The sequence below is a fragment of the Sphaeramia orbicularis genome, chromosome 3 (genome assembly GCF_902148855.1).
Source record: "Sphaeramia orbicularis chromosome 3, fSphaOr1.1, whole genome shotgun sequence".
Lineage (NCBI taxonomy): Eukaryota > Metazoa > Chordata > Actinopteri > Kurtiformes > Apogonidae > Sphaeramia > Sphaeramia orbicularis.
The window spans coordinates 8,900,478-8,926,306 of NC_043959.1; the positions used below are offsets into that span (position 1 = coordinate 8,900,478).

The 25,829-nt window shown below is 38.0% G+C and overlaps 1 protein-coding gene across 1 annotated transcript in view; it reads left to right on the top strand.

Moving 5' to 3' along the window:
* The first annotated feature begins 8,806 nt into the window (after positions 1-8,806).
* coro2ba (coronin, actin binding protein, 2Ba) overlaps positions 8,807-25,829 on the top strand; it is a 121,450-nt gene continuing 104,427 nt past the window's right edge. The window contains exon 1 of the mRNA XM_030131035.1: positions 8,807-9,017. Within this exon, the coding sequence (XP_029986895.1) occupies positions 9,003-9,017 (15 nt within the window). The 5' untranslated portion in view covers positions 8,807-9,002. The remainder of the gene's footprint in view (positions 9,018-25,829) is intronic.

The window sequence follows — 25,829 nt, forward strand, 5'->3', positions numbered from 1 at the left end:
AGTACCAGTACTTTATTAGGAATAAACTTATAGACTTACTATTGCTAATTCTCCTCTTATTCGTAAATGTTAGTATTGTGGATCTAAAACAATAACAGCTGACACAAAAACACAAAATGTGGCAGTGGACGGAGGTGACATGGTCGTTCGGATCCCATCATACTGATGCTCGGCAGCCATGTCACCGTTTCCACAAATGATCCCTGTGCAAAAACTAGGATCAGAATTATTTATTGTATAGTTTATCATCATACTAAAGAGGAAATAACAATATAGAATTGTTATTTCTTTATAAAAATGCTTATTATTAGAAAACTGTTGATTTAAAAAGTGACATGAGACATTCTTAATGTATGTATTGGCGTAACATAAGCAGGATGGATCAGCACCATACTCCATATTGCAACCTGTAAAAATAAAACGTGATATGTAGTATATAATCTGGTAAGAAAAATTGGGGAATCTAAAAGAATAGAATATTTGTTTTTCAGGTAAATTCAGTTCAAATATAACTTGGCCATTTGTGACATGAAAATATAGCATTAATTGTGATGAAATTGGACATTTTTGAGCTGAAAACATAGTTCATATGACCATCAACATGTTGCAACAGAACTGAAATCCTGTAAATTTGCAGAACTTGCATTTACCAACACAAAGTTCCTTTGGGGATTCACTTATATTGATTTCTTATGCACAAAGACAGAAATAAGACCTCTAAGCAAATTTTAGCTGAAAAACAAATGTATGTTATTAGTTGTATTACTGCAATTTCCAAGCTCAAATTAAAAAATATGAATCACCACAAGAGGGCAGCAAAACATTATATATTTACATTCCCCCAGGTCTGAACAGTAAATAACAACAAAATGAAATAATCCAAAATAGACTCTGAGTGGTAAAACAGAAACAACCTGCACTTTACCTGCACATACAGAAAAGCCTCATACATGACACACTCGTATCTGTGTTCTTCTATAGAAATAACTCCTCTTGAAAGGCATGCTCATTCACTCTGTCACCTGATAAACGGATAACTCTTTCCATTTGTTTTTTCTCAAAAGTAAGAACATATTAACCCTTTCATGCATAGTGGTCACTCCAGTGGACAGTTCTTCTCCAGCTGTTCTCTTGTATATTCATGGGTTTTGTTGTTTTAGTTCCATATCAGCCAACACAGTGGACACTTACGCACCATCCCATACACTGCAGTTCATACAATTACTGTAACTTTGCTGCTCTTGATAAACCTGATCTGCAGTAACATGTTTTAGTGTAAATCAATTGCTAATTGTTATTAGACTGTAATTAACAGCTTTCTGAAACAAAAAGTTTTTTTTTGTTTTGTTTTGTTTTGTTTTGTTTTTGCATATCTTCCTGAGACCCAGCATTGCATTTTGTCCTCTACAGGGGACAAAAGTTTGACAGTTTTACTTTAAAAAAAATGCTATGCATTACAAAGGATATTCCATTGAAAAAATCAATCAATAAATAAAAATTATTTTTAAAATGTATCTGAAAAAACTGTTGCATTATGCAGTTTCCAGTCAAGACATTTTTTTTTTTAATGTAAAACAGCTAAAACTGTCAAATGCCTGTGTCTCAGGAGGATATTATCTCCATGAAATGAGTAATAACTAATATTAGTGTATGATAAAATGTGAGAAAACATTAGCGATTTAGCAATAAGCGGCATTAAAAATGTTTTTATTTCATAGTTTTAACACAGTTTATCACTTTCTGATGATGAGTTTTAAATACATGTTTCTGTGCTTCAAAGATTAAACGCATGGTGTCCAGCTGAGTGGACATTTTTGTAACTCGACGAAAAATAGGTTCATAAAAAAAAAAAAAAAAAAATTCATTTGCATTGTTCTTTTTTTTTTCATGCCTAAAGAGGGATAAAAACACTCAAGAAAAAAATATTGACTAAGGTTCTCATAATTCATGCATGAAAGGGTTAAACCTAGTGGAGCATTTGAGGCCTTCTAAAACCTCCAGCTGTGCAGGACCCTTCATATGTCACCTCCACCCAGAGTATGATGTCTGTTCCTTCCTCTCACACCTTATTAACGGTGTAAACTGGAAAACATGAGCACATCAAAGATCCTGCAGGAAATAAAGGCTGGAAAATGTAAATGTCATGGCACAAATAGTATGTTTCACACTAGATCACCCTGCTTGAAATTCATTTCTTTGCTCTGGTTCCACTGAACTGAGGACAAAGGCTACTGTTAGTAGATTTTTAAAAGCTGATATAATAACAGTAGTGTCTGAACGAGAAAGAGAGAAAAAAAAAAAGGTTTTTACTGATATTACTGCATTCCTGAACAGATTCTTTTTTTTTTTTTTGCAAACAATTTATTTTAAACTTATTTTGTTCAGTTTTTTCTTTTTTTTTTTAAGTGCTTGGCTCTCATGCTAAAGTTGAAAAAAAAAAGAGAAATGAAAGAATAAATGCCTGGATTTTTTTCTCCCTTTTTTTTCGTGCAAATGATGAATTGCAGCAGTAAGTGATCCCAGTTATTGTATTAAGAGCTTAATTTCACAATTCTGTTTGGAATTGCTACTATAGACGCACAATTATTTTGTTAAAGACACAGAATAAGATTGTTCTTCTTTCTGTTCCTTTTCATTCATGATATGGTTGGTTTTCTGACATATAGAGGCAGCTTTAATTTTATTTTATGAATGAAACTAACTAAATAACTGTTAAATTGAACATCAATCAGTAAATTTTGATCTCAATATCAAACTAACCCCAAAATGTAGACAACTGTAGGTACATTTTTTTTTTTTTTTTTTAAACTGATATTTGTCCTTAACCCTTTCATGCATGAATTATTAAAGCCTTAATCAAGATTTTTTTCCTGACTGTTTCTATTCCTCTAGGCATTAAGAAAACAACGCAATTGAATTTTTTTTTAATGAACCTATTTTTCATGGAGGTGCAAAAGTGTCCACTCAGCTGGACACCATGCATTTAATTTTTGAAGCAAAGAAACAAAAAGAAAAAAAAACAAAAACTGTTAATAACAGTCTAATAACAATAACAAGCAACTGACTTCCACTCAAACATGTCAGTGCAGATCAGGTTTATCAAGAACAGCAAAGTTACAGAAATGGTCTGAATGTCAGTATATTATGGGATGGTGTATGAGCATGCACTGTGTTAATATGGAACTAAAACCAAACCCATGAATATAGAAGAGAACAGCTGTAGAACAGCTGTCCACTGTAGTGACCACTGTGCATGAAAGGGTTAAAGTCAATAATTACAACTGAGCGTTCTAATATGATCCATTTCCCATTAGAACCAAACTGTAGCCAAAGCAATATCACTTCTTTAAAACAGACTCCTAATTGTGTAATTGCATTCACACAGCCACAATGAATAGTGAATTCCAAAAGTCCAACTACTCTGTCCATTTCACATTCAAACGGACTTAGCCAACCTTTAGAGGAGATTTTCTCATGCAGTGCAGACTCTGAACCCCCCCCATGGATGTGCGCGCGCGCGCACACACACACACACACACACACACACACACACACACACACACACAGGGAATGCTATTGTCTGACAGGAAATGCAGAGAATGGGGCCTCAGATGACACTCAGAAAGCCTGAGGAGTGAACTGATATGAAAATTTAGGCGACTGCGACCAGTGGCGACTGCTCGTCTTTCAGACAAGGGAAGCTCATTGTCGGCTTACATTAAAAAAAAAAGTCAAGTTATTTAAACATAAATTTGTTCCTTTTTAAGAAAATGCTCAGTGACCTTATCGTACCAACTAAACAAGAAAACGTTGAAATTATGTTAAATTGAAACAAGGAAGTACAATGAGTGTGTTTTATTTCCAGTGCAAGAAATGAACAGTTAATTTCGTAGTGGTTTCTCTGTGATTTCACAGCAGAATGTGCAACAGTATTAAACTGAACTCTGTCAGTGAAGGAGCAGATCTGAAAATAGCTGTCAATCAAACAGGATTCTGCCTTTGGACTGATCCTCCAATCAGCACATGGAAGCTCAGCATCCGGCCCGGCCGAGCTCCGCCCACAGCTCCATTCCATTCCATCCATGTCCCACCCCCGGACGCCAAGCGTCCGGGGGTGGGACAACATGGTGGCATTTATCCAATTACCGTCCAGTTTAGAGTCAATGAAAAAACCTGTTCCACTCAGTCCCATTGAAGTGCATGGACGCTGAGTGTCTACGGACAAATGCACTGAGCAGAGATCGAATGAGAAAACAGCGACACGGGAATGAATGAGAAGTGAACAACATCCAGTCTGATGATTTGTGATAAAGGAGATTCTGAACGAACTCGTCTGTGAGATGAACGTGTTCTAACACATTTGGAGTCACTGAAATGTCAACACAACTGAACAGATTTGAGCATTTAATTTGAGTCATTTTCAGGGAAGATGAGCTTCCGTTGCAGTCTGAGAGAAATCACCTCTGACTGCGACCGAACAACAGTAAATTTGACAGCGCTGCTGATCTGCCGGGATGACGACTGATGAACTTGAGTCTTTGTAGAATCTGTCAGATGCACTCACACATACATACACAACACAACACAAAGCCAGTACTGCGGCTTGACGCCACCAGAGAAGGATCTTACAAGTGCATCTGTGGGAAGTTAAAGCATGGGAACTGCAGCTGGAATCTTGGTGAGTCTTGAGCATCTGTCCACTCAGACAATTAGTGTGACAAACATGTGTGAGTGTGCATGTGTGGGCGCTGTTGTGTTACTACTCATGTCTGTAAAAGGAAAACACTTGAGAAAAGTCCACAATGTGCTGACTGCATTTTCTTGTAGAAATTCATCTATGATAACCCCTGAAAAGAGTGAAGATTTTGAATTAAATGAATATAAATTCCTTTATTTAGACAGAATAAAGAAAAACGGAGGTGGGGAGGATGACTATTATTGACGAAGTGATGGAATGAACAGTGGTTGAGATTTGTTTGGAAAGAAAGAGAAATATATTCATAAACTGCATATATAACAACAGGATCCAAGATTGAAAATTTTAATAATAGCATGGAGGGATTATTTACTAATACGTTTTTGAAAAAATCTAAAGAATAAGCCAACAAATATAGTGAAAAACTGTAAATTAGAATACAACAGAAATAATATAAATGTATATGGAGTGTAAAATTAAAAACGGAAGGAGAGACGAAAATTATCTTCAGTATTTCATAGATTTTTTTTAAAGCCTAGGACTGAAATCTAAATTTCTTTTAGGAGATTTTGAAAAATAAAGTATATTCTAGGAATAAAGTTTTTTTTTTTTTTTAAGTGTATAAGTGTAGCTTAGCTAACACTAGCTCAAGAAGGACAGCCGTCTGTTTAGTGTAGATAAAGACGATGTTCTGCAGTTGTTGTAGTGAACAGTTGTTAAAAAAAGCATCATTTTGGGTGCACTGTGGTGGAGCTTAACCCTAAGCAAACACAGGAACCTTATTGTATCATTAAACCACTTTGCAAACTATATTAATGTATATATTTTATAAATAACTTTATTTTTAGTACACCGACCTCCACTTCCTGTGGATTACTTCCTTAGCATTAGCCACATTAGCTGAAGGCCTTAAAAATGTTCAGTCTATGCTTTTTTTGTTTGTGGTGGCATTAATTTTAAAGCAAGAGACCTGTCGGGTAAACAGACCCCCCCTGTGCATACCCAATGGAGGGTATGCACATGACGTCACCGCTAGCGGAAGTCACCGCGGTTCCGCCCACTGAGTGACAGAAAGAGGGAGATGAGTGACAGCGCTGGCTTCAATACTGTCTAAACTGAAGAACTATATTTGATAAAAACTGGGGCAGAGCTGTTGTGTGATTGATTGTATGAACAGGTTTGAAAAGCAGTGGGAGCTATCGTTTTACAGACACCGAAAGACAAACAAAAGAGAAGTAGATGGATCCACAAATCCAGGAAACCAAACCTAGATCTGTGGATCCTGTTTGGTGTCAGCTAACATTACTTTATGCTGTATTTTTGGGTCCAATCAGACCTTAAATGACCTACTGTTCTGGCTAACGTTACTTCTTAGTAAAGCTCTTGGTTTCATGATCAGATCTTTCATGGTTTTTGTCTTCATTTTGTGATTCTGAGCCTTGTGCTCCTACATGATTAGTAAACTAACTGAAACTGAGGCTAACCCAGTTTTTCAAATATGGGGGAACTGGAGAATAAAGCTACGACGGAGTATTAGGGCCACATAAGAAAATAAAAACACTGGTCACTACAAGTATAAAGTCATAAAATATCGATATAAAACCTGTAATTTTATGAGAGTAAAGTCGAATACAAAAAGAATCACAATGTTATGAGAATAAAGTCATAGTTATAAAAAAAAAAACTCATAAAAATGTCATTCGTTTATGAGATTGAAGTCATCATATTCCGACAATAAAGCCATAATATTAGCAGAATAATGTGTTAATTTAAAAACAGGTGGTCTAAATCTGCTAATTTCCCAGAATCCAGTGGTGCCCTGCTGGTCCACAGCAGTAGTATGTGTGTTGTATAAAGTACTGGATCTGAACTAGACTCAGTAAATCTCCTCAGTCCCAGTAGATCCTGCATATATTCATTGGGGTCAGTCCACGGTCTACTGTAAATGCACTTTGGATCAGCTGGTTCTGGGCCCTAGTTTTGGACCCTGGTTGTCAGTCCTGATGAAACCATGTATATTTGTTTCAGGTCCAAATAGCGCTGATCCCCTCCACCCTGGATGTCAGGATCCTCCATTTGTGTCCACATGTCAGTGTTCATGGACCACTTGTTCTTTGGTAGCTCGTACAGATCCATGTCCAGTCCAATTGTCCTTCATTTAATTTCATATTTCACATTTTCCCGCTCTGGCTGTGTTTACTGCTATACTCCGTCATGTTGAGCAGGTTGGTTTAAGACACTCAGTCTGACTTAGAGGGGCGTGGCCTGGGGGGAAGTGACGGATGTGCATACCCTCTATAGAAAAGGTGGATGATTGTTTTTTTCTTTCTTTCCTTTTTTGATGAACCTTATTTAAAAAGTGAAGGGGTTTTGTTTTTATGAAATTTTATATTTTCAAACACTCTTCTCTAATACATGTTTTAATTTTTTTTTATTTTATTTTATTTTTTTAATAAGTAATTGTCTTTTTATTTGGATATTTTTATTTATATTGGGGCAACATATTTTAAAACCTAACACTGAATTAATTTTGTTTATGTTACTCCATTTTATTTGAAGAGATTATTTAATTTAAAAGAATCATACAAGTTTATCTTATTTCTTTGTACAAATTTATTTTTTATTACAAGTGGTTTTTGAGGAGATTTTTTTTTTTTCATACAAGTTCATTTTTATTTAAGGGGTACATGTATTTTTCAGATACTTCCTCTGGGCCACTGCAGAAATGATAAAAGCAAGAGAAAAGTTTGGAATCATCCTTCTTTATATATCATTATGTTATTATTTGACTGGTCTGACCCACTTACATCAGACTGGTCTGAATGTGAAACCTGAACTAAAATGAGTTCCAGCCTCTGAATTACAGGAAGTGAAGAGAACACTGTGAATGAGTAAAGTGTAGTTCTACAACACACACACACACACACACACACGCAAACACACACACACACACACACACCAGATGACGTGCAGCTAGCTCAAAGCTCGAGTAGCAGACTGCGACACAGCATCCAACTCCTCCCCCTCCCTTCCTCCATCCTTCCTCCCTCCCTCCCTTCCTTCCTTCCTTCTTTCCTTCCTTCCTTCCTTCGTTTCTTCCTTCCTTCCTTCCTTCCTCTCTTCCATCCTTTCTCCTTTCCTCCCTCCCATCCTTCCTCCTTTCCTTCCTTCCTTCCTCCCCCCCTTCCATCCTTCCTCCTTTCCTCCCTTCCTTCCTCCCTCTCATCCTTCCTCCTTTCCTTCCTTCCTTCCTTGCTTCCTTCCTCCCTCCCTCCCTCCCCCCTGCCTCCTCCTTTCCTCCCTCCCTCCCTTCCATCCTCCCTCCCTCCCCCTTCCTTCCTTCCTCCCTCCCTTCCTCCCCCCTCCCTTCCATCCTTCCTCCTTTCCTCCCCCTCCCTCCCTTCCTTCCTTCCTTCCTTCCTTCCTTCCTTCCTCCTTTCTTCCCTCCCTCCCTCCCTTCCATCCTTCCTCCTTTCCTCCCTCCCTCCCTCCCATCCTTCCTCCTTTCCTCCCTCCCTCCCTTCCATCCTTCCTCCTTTCCTCCCCCTCCCTCCCTTCCTTCCTTCCTTCCTTCCTCCTTTCTTCCCTCCCTCCCTCCCTTCCATCCTTCCTCCTTTCCTCCCTCCCTCCCTCCCTCCCATCCTTCCTCCTTTCCTCCCTCCCTCCCTTCCATCCTTCCTCCCTCCCTCCCTCCCCCCTCCCTCCCTCTCTGTATCTCTGCAGTCGTCCCACTTCCATCTGCAGCCCTGCTTTGACTGCTCATCAATAAGCTGTATTAGCCGTCACTAATCATATTGGGGCTAGAGGAAATGAGACAGGCAGGCAGCAGGGCAGCTCCACTTTGTGTGCATGGTCAGTGTGTGTTTGTGCATGCGGTGGGGGCGGACTCAGAGAGGGAGGGAGGGAGGGCTGTATCCTAGCGGGGAGCTTTTCCCTGTTGTAGTAACCAAGTCCACGCCCACTGCCAGCCATGACTTCAGTGCCGCAGCATCAGCCCGTCCGTCCTCTGTGAGCCAGACACTGGAACCTGTCTGTCCCCTCCTCCTCCTTCCTCTCTCTCTCTCTCTCTCTCTCTCTCTCTCTCTCCTCCGTCCTCTCTGAGCCAGACACTGGAACCTGTCTGTCCCCTCCTCCTCCTTCCTCTCTCTCTCTCTCTCTCTCTCTGTCTCTCTCTCTCTCTCTCTCTCTCTCGCTCTGCATATTCAGCAGAGCTGCTGCCCTGCTCTCTTCATCACTCAGCCACTCCTGCGGCGTTTGCTCACTGCCTGAAGGGGACACCGGCCGGCTCCTCACCCACTGATTCTGCATGACTGTCACAAAGGTAAGACCATCTGAACAGGCTGCAACTTTCATGACGTCACCACTGATTCAGGCTGAAAGGGAAGGGGAATCGAGGAGATTGCTGTGCATCACTATCGTTAGATGAAATCAGATCAGGATGAGTTTTTTAGTTGTATAGTTGCTGCGTAGAGGCAGGTTCTAAGGATGCTGCTGCCCTGGGTTGTGTTCTCATTTGGAATGCAATCTGAATAAACTCTGTGATTACAAGGTACTCTGGCTGTGGCAAAGTTATTCTGCTTTATAGAGAAAGAAGCTGGACAAAACATGATGTCTACACTGTAAGAAAATAATCCTGTTGTTTTTACAGAAAAAAACTGGCAGCTGTGGTTACCAGAACAATACTGTAAAAAAAACATCCAACTGTAAACATATTTATAGAGTAACATGTAGATTTAACATTTTAAACATGTAGATTTAACAGTTTAAACATGTAGATTTAATAGTTTAAACATGTAGATTTAACAGTTTAAACATGTAGATTTAACAGTTTAAACATGTAGATTTAACAGTTTAAACATGTAGATTTAACACTTTAAACATGTAGATTTAACAGTTTAAACATGTAGATTTAACAGTTTAAACATGTAGATTTAATAGTTTAAACATGTAGATTGAACAGTTTAAACACGTAGATTGAACATTGGATTTAAATGGTAAATGGACTGCACTTATTTAGCACATTTTCTCCACCTTCATGGTATCCAAATCCACCAGGTCCAACTGGGACCAGTTTAGGGTTCAGTGTCTTCCATGGACATATGGACATATGGACAGTCAGAGGCAGGATTGGAACCACCAACCCTTTGGTTATTGGATGAGCAGCTCCACCATCTCTACCAACCCATTAATTTACACGTTTAAAATGTTACATTGTTAAATGTTTACTTTTTTAACGTTAACGGTAACATTAATGTTTTTATAAAAAAAAAAAAAAAAAAGAAAAAAAAAAAGAAAGTAGGCCGTTATTTCAACATTAGGGTCTTTGCAATTTAAACACCACCACCTAGTTTTGTTCACATACTCTTCCTGTAAAGACTACAGCTATATTTGATTTAATTGTTAACACAAAAATATTTTCAAATAAACAACTTTGCATTGTAATTTCACTTACAGTTTTTTTAAGTTGCAATTTTACAACTTTTTGGTGTTGATTCTACAGTCATTTTTTACAGTGTACATCTCAATATGATGTGGTTTTGGCCTCCTTGCAATCTCAGTGATCTCATAGTACGTACAGGGTTTTCAGAGTGATAGTGGGAATGCTTGCAAGTTTTGTCATAAAGGAAATTGAAATAATCAATGTGGCTTCTGCATGCTAGCAGCTGATGGTCCTAGAGAACTCTGAGTGTCTCTTTATGCTAAAGAATTAATCATTGCAACATCAGAATATGCTAACTGTCTACTGGATAAAGCTACATATTTGTGTAAAATGAAATTCACACTGATGTGTAGCTTTCAGTGACAGTGCTGTCAATGTACATCTGTGCTGTACAGTTGGGACAAAAATATGTTGAAATATGGGGACTCCCTCTCATTTAAAGATGAAAAGATGGTGTGCACAAAGAAAACCACTAAATATAGGGTTAAGTCTCTGGTTAATGTCAGGGTAAAGGCTGGGAACTGGTCTATGGTTATACTAGATTTTCAAGTCACTTACAAACAGACACTGCAGTATTAGTTTACAGTATTAGATAGTGTAGTAGTTTGTGGATGTTTTAGTTCATATATTTAAAAATGATGGTAAAGTAGGTGTGTCATCCCACTTTAGTGTTTACTCTATGTGTGTCTGTGTGTGTTGGTGGTCGCACTCTGTACTTAACCCTGCAGCAGCCGGTTCAATCCTCTTAATCAATTAACGGAGAGACAGACACACACAGTGACACAAAGAGAGTGAGAGATAGATTCAGGAAGAGACACAGAGTAAGGAAATGAGCACACCTACTCCTGTGAAGAGTATTAACCTGGACCAAAATAGATGACCTACTGTCGACACAGGACAATGGCCTATTTATTCGCACTTATGCTCATACACCTGCATGTTCAGCACTAAACTTCTGATAATGCACAATGCAAAACCAAGCACACTGAATTGCTTTTGAAGTACAATTTCCCTTCCAGTGTGTGTGTAGGAGGTGTGTGTTCTCCTGTGGAGGTGGGCATTCTCTGCTATGAGAACTGAAAGCAGAAAAGGTCAGATGTTCATGTGTTAGCATCAAACCAAAGACAAAATTTGTCTGTAGTTAAAAGCTGAAGTCATTGAAAAGAATTTGAATGAATGCATCCATTAGTGTTTTCGTTCTCATCTGCACTTATGGAAATAAACAGAGGAGGAAAGAGAGGGTAAAAAGAAAAAAAAAACTGAACATGCTTTGACATCTCTTTTAGAAAATGGTTTCTGAAGCATTATGGGTGTGTGGGGGAAGCAGGCAGAGTGAGTGTGGGGAGCTGTGTTCAGGACTCTGCCTGCCAACAGCACAGGAGTCACCTTGGGAGTGATCCAGGACACAAGCCTTGGTGCTGATGGGGCTGAACGGCTCTGCCCCCCCCATACACACTGACAACATTCACACACACACACACACACACACACACACACACACCTGCCTCACATAGGGCCTCACATGACCCCACAACATGAAATGCTCTAGTTTTGCTCAGATATGTATCTTTTGAAATTTTAAACCAAAAATAACCACTTGGCTTTTTCAACTTTGGCTCAGGAACAATGAACCTAATGTGGAAAGAAATAACATTTTGGCATTCATTATAATTATTGATATCAACTCAAATATTTATTTATTTATTTATTAGGGCTGGGCGAGTTAACGCGTTATTACCGCATAATAATAACGCAGACAATTTTTTTTTTATCTCCCGTTAATGCCGTTCTGCCTGTCAAGCAAGTTTTAGTTCATTTATACATATGGACTTTTATTTTGAAACTCATGCTTTTATTTTGGCGCTCCACACGCACCAAGTGCCGGTGCTGGTGTAGCTGAGAGGAGAAAACTTTCCGAGTAATGCTGAATCAAACTTGGTGTAACTCCTGCAGAAGCAGCGCCTGTATGTATCAATCATTCTGTTGTTTGCTAAATAATTTCACATGCAAACGTGCCGTTAAAAACAAGTTTATGACGTTATTTTGGATGTGTTTATTACAATGTGTTATTAACATGTTTAAGCTAATTCGTTTACGCTAGCAGTCGCAGATGGGTTGCTAATTCTTTATGTGGGCTCATGTTAAGTTTATGTAAATTCATTGGTTGTGTTTAGGTATAATATGCCAGCCTTTGAACTAACCTTTATTCATTTACGAAGTGATTGTTGTATTTGCAGTTAATTTAAGTTTAGAATAATTACATCTATGCGTTCTCCGTGAATATGTATATCATTAATAGACATAACTAATTGATTTATTTTGTCTTTATTTTATAGTTTCACTCTGTCAATCTGCATGATGTCAAGTATGTACATTAATGTTGCAAACTTCAAGAGGACATGCATCGTTAATTCAGAGTTTAGCTCGCTGTCTAGCTCAGACTAAGTACAGACGTCTTAGCGAGGACAGTACAATATTCTAACTCCTATTCTTCTGCCCCAGCTTGTGTGCATGTAGCAATTAGCTCGGCAGATAGACAACAGGTTTCCCAAGAAAAGCCGGACACCCAAAACTTCTCTCCAAACCTTTTACTTGAGACTTGAGAAATAAACTGATGTGGACATAAACATGGAGAAAAGTACCGGTCTTTTCCATGGACATTTTCATTTTAAATGTCTTCAGATGGTGGGGTTGAGAAGGACAAAGTTGTTTGGAAGCACTGCAATGTGGAATTATTTTTTATCACTGGAGTACTTCCAGTCTCAAATATCACTGAAAGGCAATAGCTGATGCCGGCAGCACCCTCCCCCCAAATATAACTATGCGATTAATTGCGATTAATCACAGAAATCCATGCGATTAATCGCGATAAAAAATTGCAATCACTGCCCAGCACTAATATACACACACACACACACACACACACACACACATAAATATATATATATATATATATACATGTACTTTACATTTAGAGCTGGTCTAAACCAGATTCTTAAGCCAGTTTATAGAAACCCAACAGAATCCTCCAGGGGCAAATACTTAGTGACAGTGGTGAGGAAAAACTTCCTTTTAACAGCAGTTGGGGTTAAAGAGAGAGAGAGAGAGAGCGAGAGAGAGAGAGAGAGAGAGAGAGAGAGAGAGAGAGAGAGAGAGATGGGGGGGCACAGCCAACGGCACTACAACTGTTAAAAACTTGAACAGCTGGTGCTAGTATAGTTACCAGTGGCTAGAACAAATGTCCATAACTATTAATACTACTACTACAAATACAAGTACTAACAGTGGATATACTACTACTACAAATACAAGTACTAACAGTGGATATACTACTACTACAAATACAAGTACTAACAGTGGATATACTACTACTACAGCTGTTAGTAGAAATAATAGAAACCTCTACCATCTATGGAACTATATAATAAACACTATCATAACTATGTAGATAAATAAGTGATGACAGTGAAGGAGGAGAGAGGCAGGAGCACAGCAGCAGGTCCAGAGAGGATCCAGGGAAAACCTGTGAGGAGATAAAGCACACAGACTCCGGGGAAGAAGTCAAGTCAGTAACATGTATTTGCTGGGGCGTAAATAGAAGAGAAAATTAAGAGAGAAAAGGTCAGGGAGAAAGAGGAGCTGAGAGGAGGTCATAGAGGAGGAGGAGCAGAGAGGAGGTCATAGAGGAGGCGTATCAGAGCAGAGCTCAGTGTATCCAGATGAGTCTCCATCAGTCTAAGCTTACAGCAGCAGAACTCAGAGCAGCCTGAACTGCCCTAACTGTAAGATTCATCTAAAGGAACGTTTTGAACCTACTCTTAAACATACAGAGGGTGTCTGCCTCTCGGACCGAGGCAGGAGGTGGTTCCACAATCGTGGATCTTGATAGCCTCCGTCCTACTTTTGGAGATTCTAGGGACCACCAGTGCACCTGCATGTTGAGAGCATAGTGCTCTAGATGGATTGTATGGAACTAAAAGCTCTTTCAGATCAGTAGGTGCCTGGCCATGAAGGCCTGTGGAAGTGAGGAGGAGTATTTTGAAGTCTATCCTAGCTTTTACATGGAGCCAGTGCAGAGAAACCAACACAGGAGAAATATGGTCTCTGATACTGGTTCTAGTCAGTACATGGGCAGCAGCATTTTGGATTAACTGAAGGGTCTGTAAGGACTTTTTGGGACAGCCTGAGAAAAGTGAATTACATTAATCTAGTCTGAATGTAATAAATGCATGGATTAATTGTCCTGTATCATTCTGTGTTGAAATATGCCTGATTTTAGCAATATTATGCAAATGAATAAAGGCAGTTATAGAAATCTGTTTAATGTGAGTGTTAAATGATAAACCCTGATCAAAAATAACACCTAGATTACTCAGTGGTTTTGGGCTCCAGGGTAAGGCCATCCACGGTGACCACTTTCCTAGACACTGTATGCCTAACATTTGTTCGGCCAAGCACAATGACTTCAGTTTTAACAGAGTTTAATAGCAGAAAGTTGTCATCCAATTTTTTAATCTCTTTAAATCAATTTGAGTCAGTTAATCCATTAATCGTTGCAGGTCTAGTGTGCATAGTTAAAGATGCAGTCCTTCAAAGTGATGTAAAAAAGTTTTGGTGTGTGGTTTTCTAACTTGCTGCTCACTGCATGTCACTGCATGTTTAAACCCATGGCCTTGCTCTTAGACATTGCCATTATGGGTAGAGATGAGACAATGAGATCTTTAGATTTTTAAGACAGACACTTTTTAGTTTACTGGAAATGATTTGTTTGACCTGGAGCTTTATCTACTTTTCAATATCATAAGACCCCAACCTAAAAAATATAATGTGGTTAGTAAAACCCTGAGGGGAGTGTGTCACTGAACTGCATGATGATGACATTAGTAAACTCTATCTTATTGAATTTGTTTGAAGAAATGAGCTGAGTCAAACTGTGACACACAGGGATTTCTGTCCTTCTCACAGAGACTGAGAAAGACAGAAATCATTGCTCAGGGGACAGGATACACTTATCAGTTCCATTTTCAAAGCACAACTTCCAGAGAAGGGTTTTAGAAATACTCGCTTCAGCCCATTTGCCAAAATACACTGATGGCACTGTATATTTCATTTCAACATGTCTGAACCCAAAATGTGTTGCACATCAACATCTTAACTTAATGTCCATGTCCATGTCCCTCAGAAACAACAGCATTATTGGTTTTTGAAAAAGATAACAGTGTTTTCAGTCATTCTTGACAGACATGATGCAATGTTGAAGATATGGTTAAATAAATAAATAAATAAATAAATAAATAGGCTAAAATTTCCTTAGGGGGTCAAATGAGTGGCCATTTTTGTAAAAAAAAAAAAAAAAAGTTGTAAGAAATGCAGAGAACTGTGTTGAGATAATGCTAATCCATTTGTGCACAGACTACTGATATTATTTGACAGTGGAAGCTATATTTTCAGAAATATTGGATTTTGAATAGCACGTGTATGTGAAAACTTTTGCTGGTGGACGGACGTGACATTACCCATGATGATCTGGTCAGTACCAGTACTTTATTAGGAATAAACTTGTATACTTACTATTGCTAATTCTGCTCTTATTCATAAATGTTAGTATCGTGGATCTAAAACAAAAACAGCTGACACAAAAACACAAAATGTGGCAGTGGACGGATGTGACATGGTTGTTCCGGATCCCATCATACTGATGCTCGGCAGCCATGTCACCGTTTCCACAAATGATCCCTGTACAAAAACTAGGATCAAAATTATTTATTGTATAGTTTATCATCATACTAAAGAGGAAATAACAATGTAGAATTGTTATTTCTTTAGAAAAAGGCTTATTATTAGAAAACTGTTGATTTCAAAAGTGGCGTGTGACATTCTTAATGTATGTATTGGCGTAACATAAGCAGGATGGATCAGCACCATACTCCATATTGCAGCCTGTAAAAATAAAACATGTGATATGTAGTATATAATCTGGTAAGAAAAATTGGGGAATCTAAAAGAATAGAATATTTGTTTTTCAGGTAAATTCAGTTCAAATATAACTTGGCCATTTGTGACATGAAAATATAGCATTAATTGTGATGAAATTGGACATTTTTGACCTGAAAACATAGTTGATATGACCATCAACATGTTGCATCAGAACTGAAATCCTGTCCATTTGCAGAACTTGCATTTACCAACACAAAGTTCCTTTGAGGATTCACTTATATTGATTTCTTATGTACAAAGACAGAAATAAGACCTCTAAGCAAATTTTAGCCGAAATAAATAATGTATGATATTTATGTTATTGACACCAAAACCCCTTATAGCTCAAATATACACAGACTCATATACAGTCAAGATACAAATGTTGCACCCAGGTATCCAGAGTTTTGTATATAGTCCAACTACTCCAAACACTCCCTCCACCTCCAACTTGGAGCAAAAGCAGGAAAATATTGGATCCTTCAGGGACAAATTTTGTTGAGATTACACATATCCTTGGTTTGCAGACATGTACGTTGACAGTGTGGCTTATTTGATCTTGTTTCCATTTGACATGAAAGACAGAGGTGGTTAGATTCCTGTGGTGTTGCTGCTGAAAGTTGCTTATATGGCTTATCAGCAGCACACTAATACTTCACATGCCTTGACTATAACCTGAAAATAAATATTGAATATAATATTTCCTAGAGAGGCACAGTGCTGAACATAGCAAACTGAGCTCAATGGTGTAGCAGAAAAATGCCAACACATCTACCACATCGGGGCACTGCATGGGATTCTTATTTTTTATAACTAAACACTGTGTTCTCATCTGCTCTGTGATTGTATGAATGTCTATATGTGCATGAGTGTGTGGACATGAGTGGGTGGGCACAAATGTGAGTTGGCAGACACATTATGTGTAGGTGGGTAGATACGGAACTTCCATTACTACCAAATCACAGATCTTGAAATACCAGATAAAGGAGCAGACAAGTGCGTTTATTATATGTTTTCTGACTGGAAACTGTGTAAATACATATGTCTACATCCTCAAGGCTGTTCATCTGCATTGCCAAATGAATCCACAGGGTTCACAGTCGTCTCCTTATATGAGATGAAAATATGAGGAACAAAACCCATACAGTGACTAGGGGTGTTAGAAAATATTGGTCCTGCAATATATCGCAATATTTCATTTCACAATACTGTATCAATATTAACCCTTTCATGCAGGAATTATGAGACCCTAATCAAGATTTTTTTTTCCTGAGTGTTTTTATTCTTCTTTAGACATGAAAAAAAAAACAATGTGGTTGAAAATTTTTTTAAGGAACCTATTTTTCATGGAGTTCCAAAAATGTCCACTCAGCTTAATTTTTCAAGCAAAGAAACATGTATTTACTGATAGATTGTGTGGAAACTATGAAATAAAAACATCTTTAATGCTGCTAATCTGATGTTTTATCACATTTTAACATACTCTAATGCAAGTTATTACTCACTTCATGGAGATAATATGCAAAATACTAATAATACTAATAATACTAATAATAATACTAATAATAATCTTTTAATTGCAGTTTAATAACAATAACAAGCAACTGATTCACACTCAAACATGTTACAACAGATCAGCTTTATCTAGAACAGCAAACTTACAGTAATGGTATGAATGCCAGTGTTTGGGATGATGCGTTAGTGTCCACTGTGTTGGCTGATATGGAACTAAAACGACAAAACCCATGAATATACAAGAGAACAGCTGGAGAACAGCTGTCCAGTGGAGTGACCAGTGTGCATGAAAGGGATAAAAAGTACTGTATCTATATTTTTAGGTATTTATTCAAATGCAGATATTGTGGAGGTTCATTTTTGTTTTTCTTTATTGTTTAAATCCTATTTATTATTATTTAACACTGTTTTATTAAATAATGGTTATTTGAATCATCCTAAAAGCACTTTGTACTGTCTGAGAAGCAGATGGTAGTGCCTTTGTTGGGACTGAATTAAAATACTGTTCTGATGTTAGTTCTGAACTAATGGAATATGAACATTTGAACAGGATCTGAAACTGTAATGTCTGTAAAACAGAATTTCAGTTTGAACACAAAAACATTTTGTGATATAACGTAAGATCCTGTTGGGATCAAATAAAAATGTGTTTAGTATTTGTGCAGATTTCTGGTGTAATTCAGTTCTTCCAGGAAATAATCATTTTTCAAAAAGAAACACAAAACTTGCCTTTTTAACAGTGTTGTGATATATTGTATCATGATCCTAGTGTTGTGATTTGTATCGTATCGCTAGATTCTTGCCGATACACAACCCTAACAGTGACACTACCCACTTTTTTCAATAAGAGAGCACTTCAGTGTCCTCCAACAACACAGGATGCATCAGAGTTTAGCTTGAGCATTAATTGTTGCCCTGAGTTACCTCCCTGTCAGATTTGGTTTTACTCTTAATCCACATGGCTCAAGGAAGAAGCATAATGGCCACTGTTGGACTTCTGTGTGCATGAAAGTGACCTTTCCAGATGGCTGAGGTCACCCGGGTCTCCATCTGCCAAACAACCACCAGCCAGGAATTTTTGGGCAATAAAAGCATGAAGGATCAAATTCAGTCTCAAACCCATTTCTAACTATTTAGTAAAACTATTCAAATGTGCCATAAAGCATAATGACTCGCTACTGGCAGAGAAGACTCTGCATTGAACATTGTGGCTGTTCTTTTGAAAAGCCCCTTGATGGGAAAGCTGCGATCTGTACAGCAACCCTAAAATGGTCCAGTTGTGTTTGGTTGGATACCATAGAAAGAGTAGTGTGCCAGGGCCTGAGGAGGGGGTGGGGGTGGGGGTGGGAGAGATGCTGAAGGAGGGGGAGAATGGGCTGCTGGCTTTTGGAGTGCTCTTTTTTGTTCCTTAACACACCAGCACAAATGCTCCCTAGTGAACACTAAAGAGAGTCCGGGTGGTGATAAATGAAGGTCTGTTCCCTGAGGATACTCACAAATGCAAGGTTTCCCTGGGTTTGGGGAGCTTAGGTACTGTAATTGAAGTCAGGGTCGTTAGGTTTGATGTTACTGTCCACGGCCTGATCACAATCAAGGTGTACAAGTATATTTGCATCAGTTATTAATCAGTTTTGCAAAAAGATCCCCCCAAAACCATTCCCAGAATGTTTCTTTGGCCATCTTATTACTAGATCTTGCAATCCTCCAAATTTGAAGAAAGTCGGATAAAAACTGATAAAATGGCGACTCAATGAGCGTGAAAACATGTGCACAATTTTATGGTTATAAGAGAGCAAAATTATTGGCCATAATGTTTTCTAACACAATAAATAATTACTACTCAACTCCTGTGTCTTTTTTTATTACAAAATACACACATCACATTGCTTTTCATTTATTGATCATTTTTGTTGAACAGCTGTTTGATTATCAATTCTTATTTTCAGTATTAAGACAATCAACCATTTTGTTCTGAAAACCCTTCTTTTACAGCCCTTTAATTGTAATAATAGAATGGGAACCTGTTATTTCAGTATTATTAGGACTAAATATGCACAACTAGACAGATTTTGGTCTGCTCCCTGGCTGCAGAAAATTTGGTAACAATGTGTCAAACGGATGTTTACATTGAACCGCATGTTTTCAATGGTGCGTTGTTCACCAAAATTCATGTAGTGTCCGTACACCAATATACTTCCATCAATAATATGGTGTACATGCCTTATAGATATATTGTTCTAACTTGTTCACAAATGTTTCTTTCCTCCTGTACCAGGAAGACTTAGTTAAAGATCTAACAGAGATGCAACCATGTGCTAAGCCAGATTTCCATTCCAATCTTGGAGAGTCCGTACACCAAGTAGTGTCCGTACACCACATTCAAAATATGTGGGTCTAATTTAATTGTATTATTGTATTATTATTTTTTATCTATATGTGCACCCTTCCTGGTAACCTTGATTGTGATCAGGCCGTAGAGTGAAATTTGCAATCTGACATAATATGATATTATTTGAAAACTATCATTCCAATATTGACTTAAAGATTTGCAGACTGTAGATTTTCACATTACCCTCAGCCATAAGCAATAAGAAGTGAATCACATACAGTCACGGAAAAAATTATTAGACCACCCTTGTTTTCTTCAGTTTCTTGTTCATTTTAATGCCTGGTCCAACTAAAGGTACATTTGTTTGGATAAATATAATAACAAGAAAAATAGCTCATAAGACAAGGTTCAAGGTTTGAGTTGCATTTTAGTGACCTTAAGGGCAAAAATTCAAGTTCTTGGTTCTGGACTGAAAATATATCAGTTTAGGGTGAAATTTTCTCAGGAATCTGAATCTTAAATCATTTATGCAAAATCTTTTGTGGTTTTCAAATCACTGAGCCTTTATTGACACAAGATTGAAACAAAAAAACATGAAATTAGGCCTATGCACTACTGAATTTAACCATTTAATTTGTGTCAAAAATCAAACCTAACATGCTTTCTTCTGTTCATCTGTGAGCTTTGAATCCTCCCCAGGAGGCCTTCCTTCCTCCACCCCTGGATGGCTTTGGTCTGGGCAGCTTAGCCCTATTTAGTCAGTCTGAAATTAAAAAAAAAAAAAAAACAATTAGGCATTACTGCATAACATGTGTAAGAGTTGTTTTATTAGTTTAACTATAAATTGATCTATAGAAGCCTTCCTAAAGTGATTGTGGCTGCTTAAATTGGCTTCATCATTGACAGAGCAAGTGTAACAGGGTCCAATATTTTGCAGCAATGTGGGTATGTAGAGGAAATTGTGTATTGTTCTAATTACACAAAATCTGTTCATTTTATTTTAATTTCTTTTGGTTGGTCCCTGACATTATGGGCCTCCGAGTCAGTATGTGGAACTTTTAATATGAGTCTATTCCCCAACGAGCAATTTACAGTGTGACACTGCGCGCTATAACCAGAGTTTTCGCACCTTTATCTCTTCCATTTTGTTCTGGATTTCTGTGGCAGAGGTAAGCAGCTGTGCAGTTCATGAAAATTTTTGGTTTAGCCTCTGTTAATTTAATTGTTTTATATCAACGGGCTAGTTCAAGCTGTATGAGGTGCTTGTAATGTGCTGAAACACATTTCTATATCATTTTGGTTTGTGTAGAAGCTTGTTTTACGGGGGTCACTGACTGGAGGTTTTTGTGTTTTGTCACGTCTGTCAGGAACGGGGAAAAAAAGAAAAGAAAAGGAGACTGCCTTCAAAGACATAAGTGCGGGTCTCATCCTTAAAAGAAGAACACAACGCAGAGTCCGACACCACTGGTTACACTAGTCCACTTTAGGAAAGTAAATGGGCCTAAATAACATAAACTAACTGTAGCCCATGTAGGTGGGCATAATTGATTAAATTTTGGAGGCTAGATATTGCAAATTGAGTGAATGCAAGGTTGTTGTTTTTTTCAATGGTATGTATTTTTTTCACAAACTAAAAACTGATGGGGGTAGGGTTAGTAAAAGTAATGATTTGACTTATCTAATATTAGAATTGACTTGTTGGGTAATGTTTTATTCACAACAGAAAAAGAAAGAGAATGGTGTATAATACATACAGATTTATGATAATATCAACTTTACATAAAGAATTATAAGTCCAATTCTTACCTAGAAGCCAAAAAATCCAAACAGAGTAGACCCAGGACGTCTTCTGAGGAACTGGCTGATATGACGTCATTGACTTTGAACTGAAATCACAGAAACTGATACTCATTCAAAAGGCCAGACCATAAGCTCTGCTTCTAAGGTTCAAAGGAAGCAAGTTTAATCAACATTTGCAAGCAGCAACAGGATTAATATGGGTTTGCAAATTATTTGTCACTGAAAAAGGGTAACTTTTGCCCACTTTTCAGCAAACATGCAAAAATCACACAAGGACAAGTGATACACATTTTTTGATGTTATATTCTGACACTACACAATTTTTCCAATAAATTCAACACAAGACACTGCATGAAAGGTATACATTTATTCCACAATATTTTTTTTCACAATAATGTCACAATAATGATACTCAAAGTTTCAACCTTGTCAAAAGAGTTTAATTTAAGAGCTGATATCTAGCCATTTTCCATGGTTTTCTTGATAATAACCAAGTTCTTACATCAATAGCTATGGCGATGTACTGCCAAAAATGGTGCTTTAAGGAATTCCATGTTCTCTTTTCTGTCTTTTAGTCACATGATACACACAGGAGTTAGTACTTGATTGCATAACCATTGTTTTTGATGGCTTTTGATGGTCTAATAATTTTTACCGCAACTGTAGATCCCCTGTCTGTAAGCATTCTAAGCTTTCTGTATGTTCATGCCGTTTTTAGGCCCCTGTCCAACATGAACCGATGTGTCAAATTGAGGGTTGAGGGTCAGGGTCAAGGTTATTATCATTAACGAAAACTAATGAAATGACGAAAACTAGAATTGTAAAAACATTTTCGTTAACTGAAATAAATAAAAACTATAATTAAAAGAAAAAAAACATAACTAACTGAAACTGTATTGTGTGTTCACGAAACTAACCAAAAAAAAATTAAGGCTAAAATTCCCTTCGCTTTCGTCTTTGTCAATGTCGGATTGATACGAAATGGATTTATTTCCCTCAAGCAATTTTCTCTGCTGTCTCCATACGATACTTGACGGTCTATCACTTGTGGTCACTTGTGGTTTCCAGTCGCCTTCTGGTCCACACTCTACCTGGAAACATGGAGACTAAAGTTGGAAGAAAGCAGCAGAGGATTTATTTGAATACGATGGAGAAGAAGAGAAAAGATATGACAAAACTAAACTAAAATTAAAGCTGCAAGCAGCATTGGGCGGGACCTCGCATCGGATGTTCCGCCTCCCGTGCGTTTCGCCTCCTGTGACTGTCAACACCTCAGCTCCACTCACACCTCTCCATCCTGACACGAGCTCCCACCATTTTGTGTCTGTCATCCTTACATCCCTACAGATAGGGTTGGGCATTGAGCATCGATTGGAACCAGGACTAACTTTCCGATTGACCCGGAATCGTTCAAATTTTTAAATTTCGATTGCTAGTTTCGATACCCAGTCCGCCGACCTGAAGAAGAAGCTGCCGAACACCACCTTCAAATGCCGACACGAGTTCCTTAACAGGCCTTCAAATGGGTCCGGCAGAGTCTGGTCCAGGTCCAGGTCCTGTAGGGGGTCTGTGGGTGGTCTTCCAGGGAGGGGCTCCCCCCTCTCTGTCAAATGCTGACACGACTTCCTTAACAGGCCTTCGAATGGGTCCCCCCTCTCTGTCCTCACTCTGATCCATTCTGCTGAATCCACATCAGAACACAAACCATCAGTCCAGACCTTAATCCACACTGATTCATCCTTTACGTCAGGGGTACTCAAACATGCGGCCCAGGGGCCAAATGTGGCCCCCAGAGGTTCCAGTCCGGCCCGTGGGATGAATTTGCAAAGTGCAAAAATTCCACAGTCCAGGCTGTGGAACTCATTTAGTTCAGGTTCCACATACAGACCAATATGATCTACAGTCAAATAAGAACAGTGGAAAAATCGACAAAAAAGAATGACTGCAGATTTTCTTCTTGGTTTGATGTGAAAAATATAATACATTATGCCTATAAATCACCACCTCCTGGAGGATTCTGTTGGGTTTCTGTAAATTTGATCTGATTTTGATTGGATTTGATAAAGCACTTTGTGATTCTGTGAAAAGTGCTCTATAAATAAAATTTACTTACTTACTGCTTACTTACTGATCAGATTCCACTGGATCAATTAATCACCAAAGTGTCAATGAGTCCACAGGTCACCAGTTATCTAGAAGATTATCAACATGGAAAACTTTTTATTAGGAAACACTGAGGGTTAAACAACTGTAACGACCAACAACTGCTTTAAACCACATGGATGATTAACTTTTATGAGACGAAATATAAGACGTGGACGATCAACGTCCAAACCCAGAAACAGAGTCCAAACCTAAACAATGGAGAGTCTGATCAAACAGCAGAACTTCAGAGTTTTGTGTATGTTTTCTAGGTCTGAGCAGGTCTACAACCCCAGTTCCAAAAGGGTCTGGACTCTGACTGTAAAATGTCAATGAAATCACAATCAAATGATTTGAAAACTTCATAAACCCATATTTTATTGGCAGTAGAACATAGAAAACACATCAAATTAGAATTAAAATGAACTATTTTAAGCCAAAGGTCTAAAGGTCATTTTAAAAGGAACGTCTACAACACGCCTGTAAAATGTGCATCAGACCAGAACAGGACCACATTCCTCTAAAGTCCATCATCTGGTCTCCTCAGGTCCGGACCAAGGTTATTATCGTTAATGAAAACTAATGAAATGAGGAAAGCTAGAATCATAGAAACATTTTCGTTAACTGAAATAAATAAAAACTACAATTAAAAGAAAAAAGAATAACTAACTGAAACTGTATTTTGTGTTTACAAAACTAACTAAAACATATAAAAATTATGGATAAAATTCCCTTCGTTTTTGTCTTTGTCAGTGTCAGATTGATATGAAATCGATTTATTTCACTTGAGCAATTTTAGCTAGCAGCACCGTACAACACTTGACGGTCCATCACTTGTGTTCACTTGTGGTTTCCAGTCGTCTTTTCATCCGAACTCTACCTGGAAACATGGAGACTAAAGTTGGGAGAAAGCAGCAGAGTCCTGTCTGGGATTTATTTGAATACGACGACAGAGAAAAAGAGAAAAGAGACGGCTAAACTAAAATTAATGCTAAAACTAAGCATTTAGAAGAAAATGAAAACTAATAAAAATTAAAGCTGCAAGCAGCATTGTGCGGGACCTTGCACCGAGCGTTCCGCCTCCCCCGCGATCCACCTCCCGTGACTTCGACACCTCAGGTCCACTCACACCTCTCCGTCCTGATACCAGTTCCCACCCTTTAGTGTCTGTCCTCCTTACATCTGTACAGAACACCAGTGACCCTCTGCTGAAACCACCATCACCTTTAAATGAGACTTTTATTTTGGAAACCCTACTGTGTGTATGTGCATTTGTTTAGTATGTGAGAGAAAGAATCAGTTTGAAAAATGAATTGAAATTGTATGAATAATTGAGCATTAAAGTGATGATTTATCACATTTAAGGCTTTTATTTTGGAAAAACCCTATTGTGTGAGCATGTGTGTCTGTGAGAAAGAGTACTTTTGAATGAAGAAACACATTGTACAAATAGTTGAGCATTTGGTCATAAAAGTGAAAAGAAGTTATGTAATTGACATTATGCATTATTTTTAATAGGGGTTTTATTTTGAAAAAATGTACTCCGTGTACTTTGTAATGTGTGCAAAATGTCCAATATCCACAATACAATGCAGCAAAATGTGTTTTAAAATGTGAGAGGTGGGGAATTAAAAAAAAAAAAAAAAAAAAAAAAAGGTCAGTGCCCTGCCAGGGGTTTGGACTCATGCCTCCAGCACATTAGTGCAGTGATTTAACCACTGGTCTATTATCAAACACATGGAGAGCTGCACTGGTACGCCTTATATAGGGATTTTGTCATTGTGAAAAGTGAAACTAAACATAGTCTTCAAAAAATTGCCATTATTCCATAACCGTAGGTCGTATCTGAAAATTCTTTCACTTTTGGATTCTGCAGACTTGTGGGAATTTAATGAGGTATAACTTTTGTGTCAAAAGTCTGAAATGAATAA